Genomic DNA, 25,507 nt, shown 5'->3' with positions numbered 1-25,507 from the left:
ATTTAATGACAGCATCTCTCATTTGCTGAGAAATAACTCTGCAGAGAGAAAGGACTGGACAATGACCAGCATTTTATTTACACAGGTCATGAGACATGTCACTTGGGTGATCTGTTCTTGTCAGGCAGTCCTTAATTAGAAAATTCCTAGAGAGAGCTCCTGCTCCCACTATGTGCTTATTAAAATCTAAAGACAAAAGGAGTTAGTAGAAAAGCCTGAGGAATGGACGGAGAATTCAGGTTACACTGGAAGGCAGGAGTCAGCTGCTGCTGACATAGGGAGACACTCAGGATGGGATGCTGGATTTTGAATGAAAAACTCTCGGTGCTGTTATTAGTGAGTATTTTTAGCATTAAAATATATCTAATTGGATACATATAAATATTTTAAGCTTGTTTAAAAGACATTTTATGGTTTGCTTACAGTAATACTCCCAAGCTTAATGTAAAACTTACTATAAAATATTCATCAGCCTTTTTATAACTTGTCTTAAAAACAATTTAAAGTCTTTCTTATTGTGTTTTTTTTTAATTATTTTTAAGTCCATGTACTTTAGACCTCAGATAAAGGGAACAAGGGTTTGCATTTGTAATTGAAATTATTTTTCCGAGGTTTTGATGAACTAAGTCTGGGGGACAGAGAAAGGAATTTCCTCAGCTTCTAACTCCCTCCATTTCTGGAATTCTTTCATTTTAGCTTTTACAGCCTTCTTAGAGACCAGGCTAAGACCTATGTTTAAGATCAAGTTTAGCATCACACAGTAAACACCATCTATCTCCTCTACTGGGGATATGGGGATAAGATTGTAATCGTGCATTTCCTAAAAGATAGACTCATTCCAGCAGGCATTCATGATTTCAATCATCTGTGATCAAGAACTGCACTGCATGCTGATTTTGAAGTATCTCTCAGATACTTTAAAAACTATAACCATAACCAGCTTTATATGCATTAAAAAATACTGTGTCACTAATCTGTAGCCTGTCTGCTTTGTAGCTGGTGTGGCTGGGACTGAATATCTATTTGTTTATTGATACCTTCCACTGGTACGAAGACGAAGATGCTTACATTTATACACGGATTATGCTGGGAGTAAGTACAAGTTTGATTTTTAACGGGCTCCACAAGAAGAATGTATGCGTAGTCTGATTTTATTGACATCCTTCATAACAATATTTTTGATGCTTCAATAGTAATATTCTCCTACAAGAGTATTAAGTTAATATAGTATTCTCTTTATTTTTGTCTTCCTATACCAAGCTTGTAATTTAATTTCTTTATACTGTTATACCTACAGCCAACCCTGGCTTGGGCAAGAGCTTCTGCAACATGCCTTAATTTTAACTGCATGCTAATCCTGTTACCCGTCAGTAGAAACCTTATTTCATTCTTAAGAGGAGCAAGCACTGTAAGTATCATTTCTTAAATAGCCACATTATTCTCCCTTTTTTATTTCCATAGTTCAGCAGTATTATCCATATCAAACATTTTCCAAGGAATTTCAATTTTTGATAGAGAAGTCTATACACTATTGTTTAGTTATTACCACTTAAATTCATGACTGAAGAGAAACAAATGGCTTGTTTAACACAGTGCTGTAAACGCAACACTGATTTTGGCAGCCGCTGCATATCATGGAGTCATGAAGAGAAAAGTGAGGAGCTACAAAAAAGGGAATGTAATAATGCAACTTGGCCAAATGGAGGAAATATGCATCCATCATGTGTATCCTGTGTAGCTACAAAGTAAAAACTGAAGAGGGAGAACATACAGATAGATAAAAGTGAGGGCATAGGGATAATAAGGAACATATTTAAACCCTTTTGCCTGAATGGTCACCATTCAGGTCTTACTTTTTTTACATGTTTTGTGAATTCACTTGCAGTGAATTACTACAGTCAGGGCAATTCCAGTACCACACATTTGGGTAAAAAAATCACTGATCACTTCATGACTCCAAGAAAACAGGAATTTAGAAATGGTAACATTATTTTATTGTAAGCTGGTTCTCAGTTCAGTCCTACCTTTTTTTTTTTTCTTTTTTTTTTCTTTTTTTTTTTTTTTTTTCCCTTTAGAGTTAGAAATACATTTCAAGCAGTCTTTAGGCTGGGAATCAACACTGTTTTATCATAGTCTGAGACCAGGAGCTGAGCATTCAAGAAAGCAAAGTCTCATTGGACTTCTAAATCAGTTTGTGAATTAGGATTAAATATATGCATGCCCAGTTACATGCTGAGTAAGAACTCTGAGAACTGGAACTCTTCTCATAGAAAATCAATGTTTTGATCTCTGGACAATATTCTGCTTCAAGGAGCATGGTACATAGCAACTTGACTGGCTCCAGCATGGCCAGCACAGGGCTGCATCCAGTGATTCTCCAATGAGGTGCTGTGTTGTTGGCATTGCACCCAGCAGTGCTCCAGATACTTGGAAGATTTACTAGTTAGGAAACAATGCAGATACACACCAGGATCTTTGGCATGGCACTGTGCCAGGTCAAGAGATCAATCCAGGCACCCACAGCACCATTCAGAGACTGAATTAGGTCCATGAGAGCTGTCTAGGTTCCAGCAGAGCATGTTCATTTTGGCTCACTGCAGCCTGCCCCAGCGCCAGGCTAGCTCTTTGCAGAGGCAGCCAGCTGGCCGTGAGCACACCACCATGAGCACTTCCAGTAATGGGAAGACAGCTCAGTAACGCAGAAGACACCTGAGGTCTAGACAGCCTCACCCTCCTGGGGTGTGCATTTCATGAAAGCAGTGAAAATGTTTACATTGCAAGCTGGTTTTGCCAGCAGTTCAGCTGTGTTTATGCAGCCAAACCTGAGCTTGCAGAGCAGTGGTAGCCCATGATGGTATCCTTATACCACCAAACGAGTTAATCACCAGCCCAGACAAGCCACTTGCAAATCACAGTTAAATGTAGAGGAGTTTTATCAAGACTGTTATTGAGCCTGCACATCAGCTAAATAGCTTAAGAAACTCTGGAGTGTCACTATGCTGAAAATAGTCACCTGACCCCCAAAGTTAAGGATAACCCAAAACTTCCACTGAAATCCTTCAACATTCCATTTTTAAAAGTACTGAACTCCTCTCTTCTCTCCAAAATGTGAGTTGTAAAGAGTAATAGGAATGATATAAAAGAAGTTCTGCTTTTTCACCAAGTGCTGTGGAGGAGCACTGAGGAGACAGCTTGACAAAAACATCACATTTCACAAGATGGTTGCCTATGGAATAGCTATAAATGCAAGTAAGCTTTTCCTCTTTTTTTCTTTGCCTTTGAACTGTTTTGAATTTCACAGTGATTCTGCATAATGCTGTAATCCCTATCAGCTCTCAGACATGCTATTTTAGTGCAATCATTTGGTGACTGCAGCTTTAAATAGGTGTAGGATTCCCGTCTGATTAACTATTTGTAACCCTTTTTGCTTGAGAAAAGTTTGTTAAGTCAATAACTTCCCAACCTGGATAACAAGTACTAGCTGCCATTTAGTCAATGTGAGCAGCTTGTATGCTCTTAACATTTAGTGTAAATAACTTTCATTAAACTCCTGAGGGTAGATGTTGCAGAGATGACATGGCATTACAGCCCGATTTCCTAAGGAGATTGTGCATATGAGTAAAACCACTCATCTGTACACCGCTACCTCTTCTTCAACAATTTTTCAACCAGGTAATAAGTTTAATCTGAATTTTTGACAGGCAGCTGCCTCAAAAACATTAGGTTTCTATATTTATTTATTTATTTGTTTATTTTAAATAGAGGATGGATGCAGGGAACTAATGGCACCTTTGAGGGAAAAACTGGACCTTGAAATCAAAAGTTATCTGTTCTGCTGGTGCTAGTGACTTACTGAGCTGTAGGTTGAGCCTGGCTGGGAAGAAGACATGGCACCTTCCTGTTCTCCAAGTGATTAAAGGACCTAGAGAAGACTGAAGCTTGTAGGAATTAAGTGAACATGAGGCAAACAGGAGATAGTATGGGGAAAAGGGATGTGCAGAGAAGGAAGAACAAAAGGCAACATGAGGAAGGATGTAAGCACATAGAGATGGAGAGGTATCTGGGGCATATAGTTTTCTTAGAAAATGTGAAGGAGGCACAGGGTTATTTGCAAGCATAAGACACTGCAGGGTAACAGTTCTACCCCCAGGCTGTTAGAGTGGATCCTGGACCCAACATTTTTCCAGTCTACATGGTGGAGCTGCTTTTGTGTGTATAGGCTTCTAATGTTCCCACGTAGCGAGATGAGAATATGAAGTCAGGATTGCCATCAGGAATCAATAGCTGAAATTTGTCCTTTGTATGGAGTGCTAAAGAATTCAAAGGAGAAGATTAGGGATGAGAACATGCATCTTATAGGGCATTATGATGATTTACTTATCTGTCATGGCCATTCATTTATCAGAGTTCAGTTTCAGCATAAAGCAGATTCTTACAGAACGCAACATTGCTTCTTTAATTAACAAATCAACCCAGGAATGTAAATTAACCAACTTCTACTTGGTGTATAATTTGTCATGCTCCAGAAAGAAAGCAAAACTGCACAGTCAAACCTTTAATGTTTTTGTTTTTTACATTCATATAAAAATGTTTGCTAGTGCATTAAGGTGGACATTTTGGGAAGTGCAAGTCTATCAGAAAAGTGATTACTTTATGGCTTCAGTAATTCCAAGGACAAAAGACACAGGAGCTGATGTGAAATGACAGAAAGCACCATTATTTAATTCTGTCACTCTCTAGGGAGAAAATGAGGGTTCATTGTTGGGTTGTTATTTGGGTTAGGTGTTTTTTCCAGAATATAAAATGAACAAATAGTCGATGAGATATTTGAGGAAGAAAATAAAATACAAGGATGTCTAATGAGCAAAGCATGATGACTTATGAACTCATGCTTCCCTAACAGACAAGCAAGAAACAATTATCATATTTGGGAAAACACTGCATTACTGCATAGTCAGACTTGGGGAAAGAATGGCCAGAAACACAGTTGCCTGAAATTAAATTTCAAATTAATTAAAAATAAAAATACAGTACATATGATGAGAGATACATTTCAGAGTAAAGAGGTACCCGTATGTATACTGAGTCCCTTCTAATAAAATTTAAGTGTTAAAATGATGTGTAAACATGCCATTTTCCTTTCAACTGACACATTATTTATCTAAGTACTACCTATATTGCTTTTGTTACACAAAAACATAGTCAACAGTCTATTTCAATTTAGTAATTTTTAGTTAAATTAATGTTCTTCCCTGTATGATCAATAGCCTAAATGTGGTGGCAAGAAGTTAAACCAATTTGAAGATCAGATCAGTAATCTTAGCCTCACAATATGAAATTGTAGACGCCTTTATTATTAAAGTAACATGTATTCATCTCAGCATGCCAGGTGGTGTTATTCCAGCATATTTATTTAATAGTGTGCTAAAAATAGTACAACGTTAGTATTGTCTGGCTTCTAACAGGCAGCCAGCTCAGCTGAGGTGCGCATGGCCTTGGAAGAACTACATCTGTACCTTTAATTTTTCATCAGCTCTAATACAAATTCAAGAGCAGGCTTTAATTGGTCAGGTCATAAAGGGATATAATTAGAGACTAGTGGAAGAGGGAAGTTGGAGGAAAGAGAGAGAGTAAACCATGCTATCTATAATCAAGGGCATCATTGAAAATTCAGTAAAGGGAATTCTGCTTAGTTTGGCTTCCTGCATTCTGCATGCCTGTCTGTGATAAGAGCTGTCTGGGAGTTATTCACCCACTAATAAATCTTCCTTATAGACCCATAACTCTGCTAGAACAAAATCATAGTTTCATGCACTCTCAGTTTGATCAGTGCAAATCATTCTATGCTTTCTAATGCAAAAGAGACTTTTCAGTTGAGACTCAGTTGTCTGGAGCCTAAAGATACATACAAGAGATAGTAAATAACATTTCATATAAATCCTTCCTCTTAATGTATTGTTTTTAGCCTCTTAAGAAAGTACATTCATACATTTTCTGATGTGGGAAGTGTTGGGAGATTTTTATTTTACTTTGATATAAGGTGCATATTTTGAAGAGCAAACTGCTTCTTGTTTTGATGTTTGCAGAAAGGTTATATAGATATATTGCTCAAACACCTTTTGAACTATGATATGAATAAAGCTTAAACAATTAAGGGAAAGTAGGGGAAGGACAATAAGGCTTTTTGTAGTTAGGCTGTTTGAAATGGTGGTTGCTGCTCCTTAAAAATTCTACCACTGCAATTTTCTTTAGAAACATGCAAAACGCAGACTGAAATACAGCAACGCCAGGTATGTTTGGCTCCTTCCAAGCACTGAAAAATCTATAGCTAAAAATACCAGAAAACCTTTCCATTTGCAACCACATTTTGGTAGTGGTGGCTATGCAAAAAGCTTTGGTGACCCGAGTCACATTTTTGTAGAAGTGATGAAGTTTTCAGGGAAGCAGAAGCTTATCTTCACAAGAGGTTGAGTGATATCTCAGTGTTGTACTTCCAGAAATGACAGGAAACCCAGTTTCCATTAAACTGCATTTTTTTTTTAGTCATGCTGCTTAAATCCAGACTTAGTGCAAGGACTAGGAAAGAAACTACATCAAATTAAATATTATAAGCTTCCAGCTAGGATAAAAAATGGTCCAAGTCATTGGATTCTTCTTTGATGTTTATGACCATTCTAAAAAAAAAAATATCCAGTGCAAGTATGTGTGTGGTCACTATTGTTGTAATTTTTACAGAACCTGCAAGTTTTAGCCCACAAAGACAGCATGAAACTGAACGAAGGTTTCTGTGTAACTAGAAAACGCACAAGGCAGTGTGTGGCTAAAGAGTCCAGGCTTGGTCAGGCGCAGGATTCCCCATGCCTAGGTTAGCTGCTTGCAAAGCTATTCTCTTCACTGTGGGAAGAAAACCCAGGATTTGACCCTTTGATTTTGTCATGATGGGTTTGTTAACCAAAACATTTAACTGCTAGCAGCAAGCTCCAGTTTGATTATTATCCTGTACAGGCATGCAGAAAAAGAGTGAAATCTTGTTCTCAGATAAACACATGCAATTTCTGTTTAGTTCAATCAGAGTTGTGCATGCTCCACTGAAGGCACAATTGGCTGAATAAGACTAGCTAAATTGACCAGACTTTCAAGATAATTTAATTACATCTCTTTGTATTTAAGAATATGTACAGTAAACACCCTGCTCTAATAGCATCCCTTTTCCTCCCTCCCTCTTCCCAATAAAACCTTTTATTTGATCTCAGAGGTGGATTAGATATAACATCTTGGGGTCAAATACAAATTAATGTATGTTAAGTGCTTCAGAGTTTCCAGATGTTGCTAAAAACAACAATGAAAATCCTTCAGTCTTCATGTACAGTTATAAAAAAACCCCTTTGTTTAAAAGATTACATTATTTATTCTGTACTTTATATTTGGTTATGCAGAATGAGAAAAAAAATTGAACTGAAAATCCTAAGATATAATACCTTAAACTTTGCTCTCATGGTTATCTTCCCTAAATGGTGCACGGAAAAAAACCTTACAATTGTTCTAAGCTCAGATTTTAGAAATTTGTATATTAATTTTGGAATTGCTTAGTAAATTCTATACACTGCAGATGCAAAGACCTTCAGAAAATGCACTTTAGGGATGTAAAATATTTTAGCTAATGGCAATGTATCCAGTGCCAGACTTTTTAGTCTGCCACAACTATTGTACATTAAATGAACCACACTGAAACGGGAATTAGATCTTTGCATTACTCTTACCATCCAGCTATAATTCACTTTTAGATTGCATCATTTTTTCCTAGCAGCACACAAAACCCATCAGAGGTATTAATCTAATAACACTCTAGGCAATATTTAAGATGATGAGACACTCAGGTAAACCAACATATTCAGTATATCATTAGTTTGAATGCTAATATTTTCAGTGTACCATTATACTCTGTACATTAACAGCTTCCACAGAAAAGCTTGTAGAAAAAAAAAAAAAACAAAACAAAACTCTTCTGTTCGTTCTGGAAGTCTTCTATGCTTTCAATATCCTCTACCCATTAGCTGAAACCTGGAGGGAATGTCACCCAGAAGGGAAGATGTGGTAAATCTCAGAGAAGTAGGTATGATATTTCCATTGACATAATACTTACAGGAAAGCAGAACAACATGCAGATAGACAAAATGGTGTCCTTTAAAAGCCTGCAGAAAAATCTGACTAGGTAAAGTTGCAGAAAGTGGATCTTTTCTTTCAGGGAAAAATTGCAACATGACTACTCTTCATTAAATCTGTGGCTCAGGACCTTGGGAAGCTACCTCCATTCAACCCATTTTTTTTCTGTTCAAGACTAGAAATAAATACTCTGATAGGAAATGTGGACCTCTGTCTGTCTGAAAGAAACTACCAGCTCATTTCACTCTCAACACCTGGCATATACCAGATAGCACCAAGTTTCCTATTGCTGCTGACATAACTAGAAATTGTACAAATCATGTACAACCCTGCACTTTGAGTAAAGTGTGGGATTTCATAACCTCCTAAACAACGGAAATGCCATCATTTCATTCAAAGACTTCAGAATCTGCAGCACTGCTTTTTAAATAATCTATGTGTTTTGGAGGTGAAAGAGAGAAAGTGTGTTGTGGTATGAACAGATTCAAACCTCTGCCTGTAGTCAGTTACTATTCTAAATGAGCAAGGACAGTCAAAAACCTGCAGTTTACATGCTGCACAGAACCCTTGGTAAAACAATACTACGGATTATAGCTGTGTGAAACTTACATGGTCCCAAGGCCATGGTGACTATTATATCATACCAGAGTTATAAAGAGCATCCTGAAGGTGGAGAGGACAAGAGGCCCAAGCACCAGTAATTGCTAGCAAATGCCAAGATATAACTGCTCAGTAGATTCACTCAGAGAATCACTGTCAGGGCTTTCCGTCCTTTTAAAGATTTCTCTCCCCTTTCCCGTAGTCCAGTACCGCACTACATGCAGCATGTAACTCCACAACCTAACACAGACTGTGGTCTGTTACCCCACACTCCTGTCCTCCGAGTTCACTTTGAGATGTCAGAGAAATCAGGTCCTTGTCAAGCAATGACTTGGCTCTCTTCCAGCTGGATCTGATAGCACCCTTACCAGGCCAAAACATCTGTTCTGAAAGGAGTCTCTTGTTTGAACAGTTTCCCCCCTTCTCACTCAGCACTTAAAAGTGCTGTTACACTTAAATACATAAGCAGTGTTTATATACTGCTTATACATCAGTTGTACGCTGGGGAACAGATTGCCACAGCCCCCACACAGCTGCCACCTAAACCCTGCAGCTCAGAAACTCTCAGGCTTTTAGGTTTTGACAGCCTGAATCCACACATTTCACTTGCTGCCTGTGGTCTAGTGTAACCTTCCTTCCAGCATCCCAGCACTGCAGAGGTGCTGGGAGCACCCTCTCACATACAGGTTTGCGGGAGCATTTTCTGCCTGACGCTGGCTGGGTTGTTTCACATGCAGCACCTAATCCATAACAGCGACATGCCAGGTCACTGAGTCCAATACCCTCTAATGCTCACAGTCACGTCATATATGCTATTTCATAAAATGACCAACCTTCAGCTGAAAGCTGCTTAGATTGCTTGATCCCATTATCCCGTTTATTGAAAGGTTATTTTAGAGTCTCATTCCTTTGATGGCTTGAATCTGTCTTCTAATTTCCAGGCTCATTTTATCTCTGTGCAGTTCATACCCATTTGGATTCAGTCTCCATTCTGCTGAAGCTATTCCAGCTTGTATAAATAATTTATTATTCATTGGGCCAAAGATTCAGAAAAAATGGGCGCTTGGTTTTGCAGTTTGGGTGCTCAGGGCATTCCCTTGGGATGCTTGTGTCAGTAAATGTTTGATTATTAAGGGTTTCGCTGGGAAACAGCTCACAAGCGAATAAAGAGTCAGCCCAGTGACTAGGACATGTGATTCAGTTTAAAGCCCGACTTCAGATTCAGTGTAACAAGGATTTTCAAATAGGTCTTTCATCTCCTAGTGAGTACCTCAGCATGGGGCAATGAGGTGAAGCAGGAGTGGCAGGGCGAGTCCCTAAGGTGACGTAACATTTTGAATGAAATGAAACCTGAAAGTCAACCAACCCCAGCACATCTACTGCTCTAGAAAGATCACCTCAGAAGAAGAGAGTGAAAATGACCTTGCTTCAGCCTGGACACATGGACTAACCTACTGTTGGGGAAGAGAGCAGTCTTCTACCTTTTTGTTCTGTCTGCTTTAAGCATGTCCATGGCCAGCAGCCTACCTCAACTCATATTACCATGCCCACAGATCTCCATAGGTGCTGCAGAGGAGCTTGGACTCCAGCACCAGAGTGAGGGAGCTCTCTAAGTGGATAAGCAGCTAAAAGACTTAGCAATACCAAAGTATCGATGCATTTAATCCTGTGTTTTCATTTGTGATTACACAGTGACTAGCACAACTAGCACAGTAAGACATTAGTTTTATGCAAACAGTTACAAATAAAAAAAATGAGAGAAAAAAAAGGAAGAAAAAGGAAAGAAAGAAGGAATAAGAGAGAGAGAAGAGAGAAAAGGAGAAAAGGAAAAGAAAAAGGAAAACTATACGGAAAATGAAAAGGAGAAATAAGAAAAAAGGAAAAAAGAATTAAAAAAGGAAAATTGAGAAATAAAAAAGATAACAAAAAAGAAAAAAGAAGAAAAATAACCTTATTTTGAGAGAATGTTGTTCAGGGAAAAGGGTCGCATTCGGTTTACTACAAATACTGCCTTTTAGAAAGGTTTTTTAAATGGTCAGGGACAGGAACAGATAAACGCTGAAGGAGAGATGATAACGGGAAGCTAATTATAAAAACTAGAGATAGCATATCCTAATAGCTCTACTGTAAACATATAATTGTTTTTCATTATCATTTTTTCATCCTTTGGCATTTAATATTTTGCATTAATTACAACTTTACTGTAATGGATTTGAGAATCTCTCATCCTGAAAACTGAAACTGCATGATTACGACTTTACCTGTTAGCCAATTATAAACCAAAATTCTTTCTCTTTTCTTCTTTTGTAATTATTGCCTTTCCACTGAGGAAAAGAATTACAGGGGGTCTCACTTCACTCTAAGGTATTTTCCTAAACTGACCATTTGATATACCTTCAGGAGCAGGCCAGAAGTAGAAGTGATACATGAAGCTCAGAGCAAGTCAGATCTAACATTGTGATTCAGACTTCTCCCTTAAAGCCATAGTTCTGGTGGTTTTCTCAGGCTCCACCTGTGTAAAGTAATGCTATAGCTACTTGTTAATAGGAGACAGATATTGGACACATCTCTTATCCCCAGCGCAAGCTGCAAACTGGTCTATGCCTAAAGGAGATAAATTAGTGATCTGCTTAGCAATATGAGACCATTGCACGTCCTAATATATTAATGGGGGGAAAAAAGGGATTTTAATCAGTTTAGCTCATTTTGAACAATTTAAAATCAGAGGCAAACACCTTTACCTCATCTCTCAAGTGGTTCTCCTTTGATGACATCAAAGACTGTGCGGGCACTTGACTGTAATCACGGAGGTGACCCCAGAGCTTGTTGTCTCCTCTCCAATGTGAAGCAGCTGCTTCACATTAGACATGTATTTCATAAAATTTTCCTTTTCTTGTCCCCTTAACCCTGCAAAGTCCTCAATGTATGCCCAAGGTTTCCAAATAGTTTGTAATGTGCTTAATGAAGTTACTTCTGCACTGTGGACATGTACAAGTGTGTCTGTAATTTCACACCACTCTTTCTCTCATGCAGCCATCCATATTGTTGCCCACTTGATCAACATTGAGCGGTATCATACCAGCCAATCTACGGAAGCTGGGGAGTTACGGAATAAACTTTCTGGCCTTGGCAAGGGTCCAAATGAAAGCTATTTGAACCCAATCAGGACCTATGAAACAGTAAGCTGTCACTTTTTGGTTTTCCTCATCTAAAAAGTTTTCCTCTGTGGATTCTATTGTCGGTAAAACTGTATTTCAAAGCCTTTTAACCAGAGCGAGAAGGTGCTGCCAAAGGTTAACCTCAATTTCAGCTGAAAACACTTACTGAGAGCTGCAATTTTCAGGTTACTAAGCTCAAAGAAATGTCCACAGTATTTTAATTAGTTTGTCAGGAGACAGCTGGTGGGGGAAGGATAAGGAGTGTTGTGAATAGTAGACAATGAAATAAACCTGCAAAGAATTGAAAAAAGAAGCCCAACCCAAACAACAAAACCTAAACTATTAATACATGGAACAAACACAACTTCTTTCTAGAAAGAAGAAAAGATAAATAAACCAAACCCCAAACAAAACAGAAATAGCACTTAATAATACCTCTTTCACAGTGGCTATTTGCCTCTCCCGAAGGTTATGCAGTATTTTCCCAACCTGGGGGTTGATTCTGCCTTGTTACATATTGAGCGTGGTGGCCCATGGAAGAGCAATGCTGTCCTGGGTTTACCAGTAGCCGTTTTGCTCCTTCTTAGTAACTGGTGCAAGCTCTGTGTTTTGACTTCCAGCCTGGGCAGAGAGCTGATAACACCGATTGGTTTTAATTGTTGCTAAGTAATGTTTATTCTGGCCAAGGACTTTGTGAGTCTCATGTTCTGTCGGGGACGAGGGGAGGCTGGGAGGAAGCAGAGACAGGACACCTGACCCAAACTGACCAAAGAGGTATTCCATACCACAGCACGTCATGCCCAGGAGGTAACGAAGAGTTACCCGGAAGGGCTGGGAGGACTGCAGGGTTGGACAAGGTATCGGTCGGTGCTTGGCTGGGGGGAGTGGGGCAAGTTATTGGTCGGCTGGTGTTGAGGTGTTGTATTCTTTCCTCTTGTTATTTCCCTTATCATTATTATTATTGGTGGTAGCAGCAGTGATTTGTGTTATACCTTAGTTACTGAACTGTTCTTACCTCAACCCGTGGGAGTTGCACTCTTTTCGATTCTCCTCTCCGTCCCTCCAGGAGCAGGGGGAGGGCAAGAAGGGGGGGGAAGTGAGCGAACGAGTTTTGTGGTTGGGTTTAAACCACTACAAATGCAAAAACACCCGGAGGCTTTCTGTGTATAGGAAGCAGTGCATGGGGAAACTGTGTACTCTTCTGAGCTAAGCAGGTCTGTGGGCACCTCAGCCCTGCAGATAAATGGTTATACTTACTTTGTGGAAAAAAGTAACTGTGCCTCCTGTCCACCTCCTTGGTATCTCACAAGAGCATTATAAGCTAATCCTTATAATACTCATAACCTAAAGAAAAACAGCCCCTTTCTGCAAGGTGTGCATGTAAAACATGCAAAAGCTCATCAGGTTTTTTCCTTTCTCCATTACTCTGTATATCACACTTACATGTTTGCTTGTGTATAATGTAATATACTGTTACATATTCCAGGGTTGAAATGGCCCTGGTGAGACTTCCACATGTGTTGTTTCTGCTCTTCAGAAAATTTCCACATAGTCAGCATGCAATAAAGATTGCTTGAACACCATGTAGTGAAGCTCTTTTGATCAGTAGTGTGCTTCATTGAATCAAGAAACAAAGTGAGACAATGGCTGCACAACCATCAGCAGGATTTGACAGTACTTTTCAGATCCAAACCATGTTGTTCTGTTTTCTCTCACTTCCTTTCCAGTTTAGATAGTGTGATTTTTGCATCTTTCAAAATAAAAAAGTAAATAATTCTCAAGTTTGAAAAAATCAAGCAAATAAATGGTCTCAGCAATAGGAACACAAAAGTCTTCATGTTAGTGTTGACAAAGTAGTCAGGTTTAAGAGAACAGGACAGTGAGCCAAGGACGCAGCTGCACAGTCTTTCAGAACAGAGTGCCCACTCTCACTGCACATGAGAGATTCCCCAGGAACCAAAAAAAAGGTCACAGCTGTGAACGTGAACCTACTATTTTTCAGTATGCTTTTTTTTTTTTCACTAAGCCTTCTCATAGGTGATACAATTGTGAGGTACGCCTCTAATTAGCATTAACATCCTAAATACCCTTGAGGAAGAAGGCTAGCATTTTTTGAGATACTTTCCTAGATTTTTCACACTAATATGCCCCACAGTTGCCTTCTAATTTACAGTCTAGATTTTACCCTAACCTCTAATATTTATATTTCTTTCAACAGCCACTTATGCCTCAGTAGCTACATTCAGAATTAATAAATTATGAAGGAAAGCAAATAAAAGATTGTTTCTGCCTTTGGAGAAGAAAGTTCTGAGAGCAACAATTCAGGCTTCTATTTCAGCTTCATCCTACCCCTGTAGTAGCAATGTACTAAGCATCTGACATTTTTTCTTGTTTCATCTCAACATTCAAACTAGCCACTGTAGTGAAAATGTTCAAAATATTACCTAGATCAATGCTGCTAATATGTAATAGGATCTGAACACACTCTTCACAGGCACCAATTTGAAAATGTACTGTGTGCTGTCAAGTGTGAACATTTGAAAGAATGATTTTACTGTAAAAAGTGACTGGAAAAATGGCAGTGGTATTTTATCACCTCTAGGATTTCCATATCAAATCAGAGCACTTTACAAGTACAATATAGAGGTTTTTTTACTTCTAGTGTATTAAGCTGTAGAACCAACTCAGGATCCAGAAGGCATGCTGAGTTCCTTCATTCTTGCGCATCAGCACCAAGAAAACTGATATATATGCCTCACAGGCCAAATGGGACTTCATTTACGTTCTGCTGGCATATTTAGCTTGAGTCTCGTCTTGTATGTGAGATTTTTACTGCTGTTCTTCATGATTTGCACATTATAACTGAGATCAGCATCTGACTGTTGTCTTCAAAATACATCTTCATTCTCACTTCAGTTTATTTTGGTGGGTTTAGACAGATGTAACAAACCTGTGCTGATTCCTGTGAGTCATAAACAAGAAGGAACATGTTCTAGCCCAGCCTATTGATGTTTCATCACTGACAAGCATAGAAATGTGAATTTAAATATGTCTTTTAAATAATAAACCCAAGTATTATCCAGTGTATCTCCAAGTAAATGTAAGAAACAAGTAAATAAGGTATTCTGTTAGGTAAATGAGAGCATACCATTTTAATACACCATTTCAGGGCTGCTAAAAACCCCACAAACTTTGAAGTAAATTAATCACGAAAGAACTCCACGCCCTTATGGTTCCAGGTGTCTTGGCACCTCATTTTATCACTTTAACATGAATAAGCTGGTTTCTAGTGCTGTTTTACTTATTTTATCTCTAGGACTAATCTCACTTCTCTAATAATTTGCCTTTTTTTCTGAGACACTTTTACAAAAGTAAACTAAATAAAAGTACTACGGCACTGGAACAGTTTGCCCAACGAAGTGGTAAATGCCCCATCCCTGGCAGTGTTCAAGGCCCGGCTGGACAGTGCCTTGCATGAGATGGTCTAGTGTGAGGTGTCCCTGACCGAGGCAGGAGGGTTAGAACTTGATGATCTTAAGGTAATTTCTAACCCAAACCATTTTACGATTATATGATTCTACTAATGAGACTATCTGATCTCCTTCTTTCAATTCCTGAAATAAATAAGTGACAGTAAACATTTACACGTGTTTGTGAAAAGCCTGAGTGGAAATAGAGCAAAGGGATGTTTTTCCATGCTTTTCTGTGGTAAAATGGAGGTTTGCCTCCACATCTTGTTCTGCTTTTCTTTGTTTACTGAAAATATATCTTAGATTTTGGCTTCATATATAATAGCAGCAACAGTAGCAATAGTAACAGTAACAGAAGTAGTAATAAAAGTAACGATTATAACAACAATAACTACTAATACTAACAATGTCTTCTTATTCAAGAACACAACAAGAGAGGTACTAACTACCATTGCTGGAATAACTGGAGTTGTGATAACTGTGGCTTTAATTCTGATCATGACTTCATCTACTGAGCTCATCAGAAGGTCATGCTATGAGGTGTTCTGGTACACCCATCATCTCTTTGTGCCTTTCTTCATTGGTTTAATAATCCATGGTATGGGGTAAGTGTCTGAATAAACTACATGGTGTATATGTACACAGTATGAGATGAAACATGATTCAAATATCTAATCCTGTGCTTTCCTATTAACCAGCTGCTGGGGTCTTTGCTTGGAGTCAGACTGCAGATTGGTATCTCCCAGTACTAAAGACCACTATTCTCTGACACAGAGGAACTTCCTAGTACCATGTGCATGTGCCTGTGTTCAGGAGGTACATGATGTCTCCATGGAGCAAGGAACAGGCAGTACAATGTTTTGTGGTGTGTTACTTTTCTCACCTCTTTCCTTGCAATTTGAGAGCTGCCACATTCGGTTTGGCATTGAGTGTTCCTGAAATTGGCTCAATTAATTAGTCCCAAGTTTCAGAGACACAGCTGCAAACAAATGCTGTAAACTGTATCCTGGCCTGATTAAAATGGCCCCCTCCCCTCTCTCCAGCAAATCTTTTAGACTCCAATTTCAAACAACTATAATGAACCCTGTAAGCCTCCAGCTTTGCAAGCACCCTCTGCCCAGCCAGCTGATTGACACTCCTCAGCAAGAGACTTCCCTGAATAGGGTACACTTCTTTAACAGCTCTGTCAATAGCATTCAATGAGCACATTGCTTGCTCCAGGCTGGGAGTGCACCACAACAGAGCAGCTGCCTGCTGCCCCAGCACATCCCTACCGCTACCTGATTTCTGAAAAGAAGCCAAAACACAAGGTTTTGTTCTCTTCCCATCTCTTTCTCCTTCCCATGTGACTGAACAAAACTCACTCAAGTCTACCTCCTTTTCTGTCCTTCTGCCTGAACTGGTGGCATGTGATAACACTGCCATGTAAAGGAAGGCAGTACTCCTTACCTCCTTGTCTCTTGTTAGACTCATGGGCAAGACTGGCTAATATTGTACAGCCAAAGTATGTGTGGAAAAAATGGAAAATTCAGAGAAGAATATGAAACAAACACCATTTCCCCATAAAAATCTTCCTTCTCTACCCATAATCAACACCAGCTGAAACCCATTTAAACTGAACAGTCAGGACTGATATGTTTGGGAGAATTCATATCATTAACATTCTCAGAAGTAAAAAAGCTAGTATTTAATATGTTTAGAGAGTGTACATCTAATTACAGTACTCCAACTGTATTTGCAGCTTTTAAAAATGCATTTAGAAAGCAGCAAAAGAAAAGAAGGTCTGTCACTATTAAGTTTTATTATTTCTCTAAACAATACAAGATGCTCATATAGAGAGGAAGTCAAAGTGTCTGTTCTAAAGAACTTGGAAATCATTCTGATTTTTGCCACAAACAGCAAAATGTACATTCTCTATGCAAGGACTCTAAACACTTCAGCTGCACTGATGTATACTGATACTATAACATACTTCTTACATTTGGACAAAATGTCATAGCAAAGCTAAAGGAAAGGTAATTTGGACAAGAGAGCAGAGCAGGGTTGAAATGGCCAGTTCTTAAACTTTCGGCTATCTCCGAATCTGAATTTGACTAGTAATTCAAAATGCACAGATGCACAGAAACCTTGCAAAGCATATCACTGATGGACATTTTTGTTTTAAGTCAGCTTGTCCGAGGTCAGACGCCTCAGAGTCTGCTGCTCCACAACGTCACTTACTGTAAAGATCACTACTTGGAATGGGAGAATGCCACTCAGTGCCCTTTGCCGCAGTTTTCTGGCAACAAACCTGTGGTAAGAGTGATGTTTGCCTTCTGGTTGTAAGTCAGTGTCCTTCCTTGGAAGGCTAAATGTCTTAGGAAGCAGGGAGCTGAAGTGTATGCTAGTGACTGTTTACAGAGTAGCTGCACATTTCTGTTCCATGGCGTCTCCCTGTGCATTAAAACTGTGATCCTGACCTCTTTTATAATCAGTATAGACAGGTACAGATGAAGAGTGATGAATAAAATTTTGGTGTCATTAATAACAATTTTTATTTCTGGAAGATCGTTTTGGTAAGCAACATTCCCTTTGTATGGATTTCATGAAGGGTATGGATTTCAGAATTATACTCTGTTTAAAACTCTTCTGTACATTTATTTTTTAATTATTCGGTATCAACAATATCCTTGATGTGCTCACTGCACAAACATAGGCTCCACGTAAAAACCTTATGAGGGCAGAGATGCAGAAAATACAATGGAACAGTAAAGCTAGGAATTCAAGTTAGTATTATTATTCTAACTAACTGTACTTTAATATGGATAGTCTAAATACCATGGGAGAATAAGTCAGAGTTAAAATTATGTCCTTGTTTTAGGGCACATTCTTCATATCATCCAGCCTTGATGTCTTAAGTTAGGTAAAAAGGAGAGAAATTGAAACAATGAATTATGAAAGGAAAAGGCAGGAAAAATGTCCCACCGAAGGGTGACTTTCCTGCAACAAGATTGCAAATCCACAGGGGGTAATTAAGTAGCAGACTTGTACAGTATGTCAGATGTCTCGCATCCAAACACAATCATTTAACATTTACAGCTCAAGATTTAGCTTGCTCATATGCAAGTTTTTGTTGTTTCTTCCAAAAAGAAAAAAGCATACCAAAGGAAATCCTGAAGTAAAGGAGAAAAATTAGCATTCAGTGTCTTGTAGCTCTTTTAATGGCTGACATAGATTTTTCTTAAACTAAACTATTGTTAGCCCCTATCCAAGCTGCATATTAATGAGAAAATGAATGCCTCTCTAAAAATTTCAGCTACAATGTCACCATAAAAATCAATACATGGCTACGCACCATGAATACAGACACAATCTTGCTTCCAACAGCATATCTTGACATGCATTATCATAAAGCCAACTGAAGAGAACTTCCACTGTGTTAAACCTATTTTGCCAGACTTTCATGCATACCCAAGGCCATATTTGCAAAGTCACATTATTTTAAATGAATTGTGATAATACCATATGTAAGAACAGTGCAACAGTGCTTTGCTGGATGGGTAATACACTATGGTGTGATACCTGCTAGACACTGCAGATAGCACGCATTCATTCAGAGGCTAAAAAGCCGTGGCAAATCTTGTGCAGCACAAGCAGGGGCAGGTGAAGGCTGAGAAGGGAAGGGACAGCCTTGCAAACAGCTGGAATTGCACGAGGTTGACACTGGAGTGCACACCGTGCCGGCCACGGTTCCCAAGGGAGGCTACCACAGCAGAGACCCTCTCTCAGCCATGTTACCTATGATCCCCTGCTTCATATTTCAGCCTGATCTGGATCCTGCTTGAGGACAATGAAGCATTTCTGTTGCACCCACGGTGCCTGGACTTTTATCCTTGCAGCCTCTCCTGGGCCATCACTGTCCCATCTCAGTTCATTCTCATTACAGGAGGAAACACCACTTGGGCAAGAATACAGATGCCCCGATTAGCCAGCCAGGAGCTGTGTTTCCTAGCAGCCCATCCTTCCTGGTGGAAGCCGTGTTGCCCCAAGACAGCCAGAAGATATTTTGGACTGAATGCTCTGCTGTGCTGGAGCAATGGCACATTTGAAATATCAGCTGAGCTCACAGAGGGTAGCCTCCAACCTTAACATTCCTGTCACATGCTTTTATTTACAAGTAGCACAAATGGAAAGGAGGAAAAACAGGTCTCATCATTATTGTGGCTTGATATATGCAAATATATTCAAGAAGTGAGATTACCCACTGTGCAGAGACACCTGTAGTATTTAAGGACAACGGATGTGATGAGTTTCTGCTTTAACCAACAATCTTCTGGCTTATGCTGGTTGCTTCCCATTATTAAATCATGCATATTTTTATTTAATTTTCAAGACTTAACCTTGGGAAATTGCCACTCCATCCTCTTAGCACTTTCTAAGGAAGCCACATAATTTTATGGCTTGCTTCTCATAAAACATACTTTATAACCCCTGTTACCCAGCTTGTGGAGCAAAGTCAATGTTTCAGCAAGTGAAGTTACTCTTTGGAGGTTTTAAAAGCCACACAATTGTAGAGTCTTCAGTTTTCTAGAATGAGCTCTGTAATTAGAAAAATTGGAAATAAAACAGTATCTCTTCTAGAAAAAAAATATCATGAAGTTTCAATAACAGCCAATTATCTTGGCTATCAGTACAAGTCAGTGAAATTGTTAGATAGTATACTTGAATAGCCAAGTATCTCTGTTACAGTGTTCAGTACATGAGCTTAGAAACTAGAAGCACAATTACCCGCAACACTTAAAGTATGACCAGCTTAGTATCCTAGATCAAAAAAACACATTTATTGATACAGAGCCAAGTCATGGGTTAAATGGAAATGTATCCCGTTCCTCTAATTGAATACTTGTGACTTAGTGCTTACTCATACACTATCAGAAAACTTGCAGCTGACAATAACAGCTACTCCTATCTGACCCTTCTGAAATATTTTAGACTTTGAAGAGCAAAAAAATAATAAGGCTATGGGTAATTTTGTATAAATGTATGCAGCCCTATGTCTTCAGGTCTAATGATATCTATATGTAACACCTAAATTCATTAATCCTTTTGCCTTTTAGTAGGAAAAGATTTAAAAGGACTCTTCTTGGCCAGGCTACAGATAGATGTTAGCACTGGTTTTAGAGTGCATCTGTGAAGGAGTCCCATATGTCTGTTCCACAAGAAAGCCAGAACTGCTACAGTAGCAACAAAAATACTCCCTTGAGAAAAGCAAATCAGAAATCACGAAGAAAAATCAAATAATTTAATTTTACGCTACCCGCTGATTTAAGCCAGTGATGCAAAGCATTTTTGTAGACATTCAGATAAATGTTCTTTTTTAATATAAAACTGTCTACAGGCTTGGAAGTGGGTTTTAAGTCCTGTGGTGTTGTACATCTGTGAAAGAGTTATTCGCTTTTGGAGATTTCGACAGGAGGTGATCATTACTAAGGTGTGTAACATAAGTTGCATGTCTGTGTCAAAAAAAAACCCCATGTCAATGACATTTTTTATTTTTACAGGTAACTTCTCCATATTATGACCTCACTTTTCACTCCTAGCTTCAGCAGCTCTTCCATCACTACCATGGTTTCAGACAAGTATCGATATCAGATTTTGCATTTATTCCAACAGCGAGGCCATAAGAATATTCCATACAGATCCAGACTTGATTAATGAGGTGCCAGGCTTTACACCATCATAACACAAACATCTGCACAGAGGTTTGCTCTTTTTAATGAACTGCAACCATGTTCCACTCCAGTAAATGCCAGAGATGCCCTTGCCTTCAGTAGGATATGGTTTTTACTTTCAAATCTGGAGGCTTCTGAGAAGATTAAGGGTTATATTATCAGCATAATAATCTAAGCTTCATTAATACCAATGTAACAATTTATCTCAGTTGTAAATATCTCTGTGTGCTAAGGGCCTATTTAAGTCACAGCAAAATGGATGGAGAATGGTGCTATTGAAGTAGCTGAGTCCACATGTATCAAGACAAAGATCAGAAACTGGGTTTTTTTTGTGAGGGGAAAAGCATGTTAGATAAATCTTGCTGCTGATTTCACAGAGTGTCTGTGATCTGAGAATCTCAGTATATATGACATATAAAACTGGCTGCTTAACTGAGATTACCTCTTAATAATAGTATGTTAGAACTGAGCTCATAGGGCTTTTTTTCTTCTTGCTGAACCAACAATAATCCCACTCATGTTAATACTGTTACACAACAGCAAAAGTGGGAAATTATTCCAGTCCATTAAGGAAGAGGCTCAACTAAAACAGAAAGTTCACAAATTGTTGAATTGTTACAGCCCTTCCTCTGCCTCTTGCACTCACAAAGCAAGCTGCCCCACGATACACATTGTACGTGCTCTCAAGCTACTGGGCAATACCAGCACTGCAACATGCAGTTTAGGATATAATCTACAAGACACTTAATAATTACTTTGCATACCAATTTGCATTAACTTGTTGTGGAACTCAAGTAGAAGTGATTGCAAAGTCACCTGTAACCTAATGAAAACAAACAGCTACTCTTCTGAAGGAAAATAAAACAGGTCGTTTTATTACTGTTTAGGTGGCGACATATTCCTCTGGAGTCCTTGAGCTTCACATGAAGAAATGCGGCTTTAAAATGGGACCTGGTCAATATATCTTTCTACAGTGCCCATCTGTCTCATGGCTGGAGTGGCACCCTTTCACCCTCACCTCAGCTCCTGAGGAGGACTTCTTCAGTGTTCACATACGGGTCGTTGGGGATTGGACTGCAGCCCTCTTCAAGGCCTTCGGAGCACAGGAAAAAGCTTTCAAGGAATTGTGGATGTTACCAAGGTTTGATTTACAGAAAAATACATTTTAAAATGTTAATGCTACATTTTAAAATAAATGTTAATATTTTAAATTTCATTAACTTCGTATGTGTTCTTTATGTTAGAGTATTAGATAGTAGTTCTGGATACAAAATATGCCATTATGCTAAAAGGAACGCAGAAGAACACAGTCATGAACTTAGGCCACAGCTACCAAGATGACATAATGACTAATCCAAGATTTAAAGTCCATATCCATATCTATATCTCTGTCACTATCATTTAAATCTCTAACCTCTATATCTACACCTAAAGTAATCCATTTTGACAGATTAAGAGCTGAATTAGAACAACACTGGAATGTATCTGCTACCTTTGTGCCTCTGTGTTTATGCTCTCATGGCACCCATCTCCTGCCATCCAAAATTCCAGCTTTTCCCTTTCACTTATTTAGACATTTTTCATTACTTAGACATATGGCCTCAGAAACTTATGCTTGAACCTTACTTCTTTCCAACAGTGTCCCTCAACTCTGTCTCTAATTTCCAAACTCTGCTCCAGTTTATAAAGGTTACTGGTGTTCAAATTCTGTATCTGTGACAACTTAATCCCAGCAAAATGTTGATGCTTCGTTGTTGCAAGTCAGGAGGGCTCCTCTGAAGTTAATGGAGCCACCTTGACCTACACCAGCTAAGCATCTGGCTTTATACATAATGGATTCAAACCATGTAGCTCCTTGCAGGCATAGTGGCGATTTTCAGCAAAGGAAGGTCTGGCACAGGATCATTTCAATTCTGGTGGAGTGTGTAGAGCCTGGGACTGAAAGGCCTATTTTCCCCCTGGAAAATTGCTTTTGATGAAGCAGTTCAAGTAAAACTGAATGGCAAAAGGCACTTGTTTAACTGGATTTATATAATTTAATGGGACTTGGATGTTAGAGAACATTCCCACAAAAAGCTTATAGATACCACTGAGCTACAGAGGCATACTAGAAGGTAAGGCCAGAGAAGAAAGTCTGTTCTAGTCCTTGCATTGTATCAGTTAATAAAAATTACAGCCGAAAGACATACCTTTGTTAAAGGCAACTGGAATGAGAAGTATACCATTTCAGCAGAACTGGAGCAAAAACGGTCCAAGGTGATTGACAGCCAGTGTACAGAATGAGAAAGAGAAAACTGTTATCAAATGCTGCTGGCAACAATGCAGAGCTGAAATTAACAGTGGTGTCGTATATAAAGACTCTTTAATCTTTTTAAGGTGCCTAATGCCATAATTCAGTTGCTTTCTTGCAATATATTAAAAAGAATATTTCAATATTTAAGCTAGCAATAAAGCAAAAAAAAAAAAAAAAAAAAAAAGTCTTTTTCAAAGGTTTCAATATCTAAACACCAAATTGGTGACTATATTAAAAAATAACAGCAGAAACTGAGCAGAGGACAGAAGACCTTTAGAAACTGAATGATAAGGTAAGGTTCTAAAATTAAATTCTTTATATTATAAGTAATAAATGAAGACTAAAATAAAAGGTACATACATATGTATAGGTAGCAAAGACAGTTAGTTGTGATTTATGGCCAAGTTGAGAGATAAGACCATAAAAAAGACTACTGCTGTGAAAATAATTAAGTTCTGTATTATGCCTCTTTTGGATTTTTGGCTCACTTAATTGCTGGTTTAGCACATTGTCCAAGAATCTAGCTTCTCTTACAGTCAGGAGTACTACACAATCATGATGATGAGCAAATGTTTAAATTCTAAAAATAGTACAAGAATCCATTACTGTTACATTTCCAAAACTAAATACTTCTCCTGCCTTCCCGAAAGGTATAAAGCTTCTTTATAATCAAATTGTGTAGGTGGACCCAAAGAATACGGACAATCCAATGCATAGTTAGAACCAGTCTATAGCCCTATTTTCTACTCCTCCCTTGGCGAGCACAAATGTAGCATTTGTTTTCATTTTGCTTCCTATCTTTTTACCTTTCCCCACCCCCTCTAGATCAAATGAATGGGTTGTATAACTCAGTTTATTTTACTCTGCTTTCTCCTCTCTACTTCTCTGAGCCACTGTATTTGGCTAAGCTCTTTAGCTACAGTTGAGCAATGTGTTCAAACCAGTAACAAGATTTCTGTCACCTAAGGAGTTAGGAGCAGACTGATGAGACAAATATCTGTAAGGAATGATTCAGAAATAATTGATCCTGTCTTGTATCAGAGAAACAGATTAAATAACCTCTTCAAATTCCTTCCCAATCAATTTTTTCTCAATCTACTAACAATAATGAGAATTGCTTCCAAACCCACATTGAACTTCACAGGAAGCTCACCTAAAAGCACTTCTTAGGCACTTCACATATATACCCTAAATTAATCATATTTTACAGTGTTAAAAGTGCTTAAAAAGTAAAGAACTGGGCAATAATCTGAATAAGAATACAATTTTAAAGAAAATATTACTTTGTTTTTTATCTGAGGCCAGTTTTCCAAAAGTCATCCCTGAGTAGCTGTTTCATTTGATACAGCACATGCAGAGCATTTGGAATCTTGAAATAAAAGTGACAACTACAAATGAAGGGGGAAATACTTGCTACAACTTTGGCACACATTAAGAAAGCAAGGATAAGGTTTCAGATACATCGTGTCTCCATATTTGTGTGTACCAATTACTTGGTGATCCCTCCTTCTTTTCCTGATAGAGCATTTCATTCTTCTTGTGTATTTAAGCTGAATTTTAAAGATGATTAATGTAACAAAGTGCACAAAACAATACAAAATCTGAAGGAAGGAAAAAAATAATTTTTCCTAAGGACTGGGTGTTAGTGAAACCATCTTCCAGAGCACTTACATTGTGTAAAGACAGGCTGGACAGAGATCTCCAAAGTACTGCATATATTTACATTCATGTTGCTAGAGGAATGAAACTGATTATTTAATAAACTTTTTCATTTCTAATACTGACCAAAATGAAGGCCTTAGCATCAGCAACCTTAATTATAGGAGGTAAAAACATAAACAAGCATTTTTACTTATATTTTGCCTTTATATCAGATGCTAAATATAGTTTTATTTCCAAAATGTATTTTTAAAATATTGGATTTTTTTCAGAAAGAGCTGAGAAAACAGTGGTTTCCTTGCATATGATGACCTCTTTCTTGCTTTCTCTCTTATTACTTTAACAGATATAAAGAATTTTTCAAAATTATTCATATAATCCGTTCCTCTTTACTTTGATATACACAATACAGAAAATAAAGCTCTAAACCAGGATGCTTTTCAGTAATTCGTA

General features: G+C 38.3%; 1 protein-coding gene across 1 annotated transcript in view; it reads left to right on the top strand.

Moving 5' to 3' along the window:
* Window positions 1-291: 291 nt before the first annotated feature.
* The window catches only part of NOX3 (NADPH oxidase 3), a 39,050-nt gene continuing 13,834 nt past the window's right edge, over window positions 292-25,507 (top strand). The window contains exons 1-9 of the mRNA XM_065679094.1: window positions 292-336; window positions 997-1,092; window positions 1,298-1,408; window positions 3,165-3,249; window positions 11,797-11,942; window positions 15,815-15,996; window positions 17,557-17,686; window positions 20,769-20,861; window positions 21,990-22,243. Of these exons, the coding sequence (XP_065535166.1) occupies window positions 292-336; window positions 997-1,092; window positions 1,298-1,408; window positions 3,165-3,249; window positions 11,797-11,942; window positions 15,815-15,996; window positions 17,557-17,686; window positions 20,769-20,861; window positions 21,990-22,243 (1,142 nt within the window). The remainder of the gene's footprint in view (window positions 337-996; window positions 1,093-1,297; window positions 1,409-3,164; window positions 3,250-11,796; window positions 11,943-15,814; window positions 15,997-17,556; window positions 17,687-20,768; window positions 20,862-21,989; window positions 22,244-25,507) is intronic.

The sequence above is a fragment of the Lathamus discolor genome, chromosome 5 (genome assembly GCF_037157495.1).
Source record: "Lathamus discolor isolate bLatDis1 chromosome 5, bLatDis1.hap1, whole genome shotgun sequence".
Lineage (NCBI taxonomy): Eukaryota > Metazoa > Chordata > Aves > Psittaciformes > Psittacidae > Lathamus > Lathamus discolor.
The sequence above is the reverse complement of the archived record's forward strand: the minus strand, read 5'-3'. Positions and strand labels throughout refer to the sequence as shown.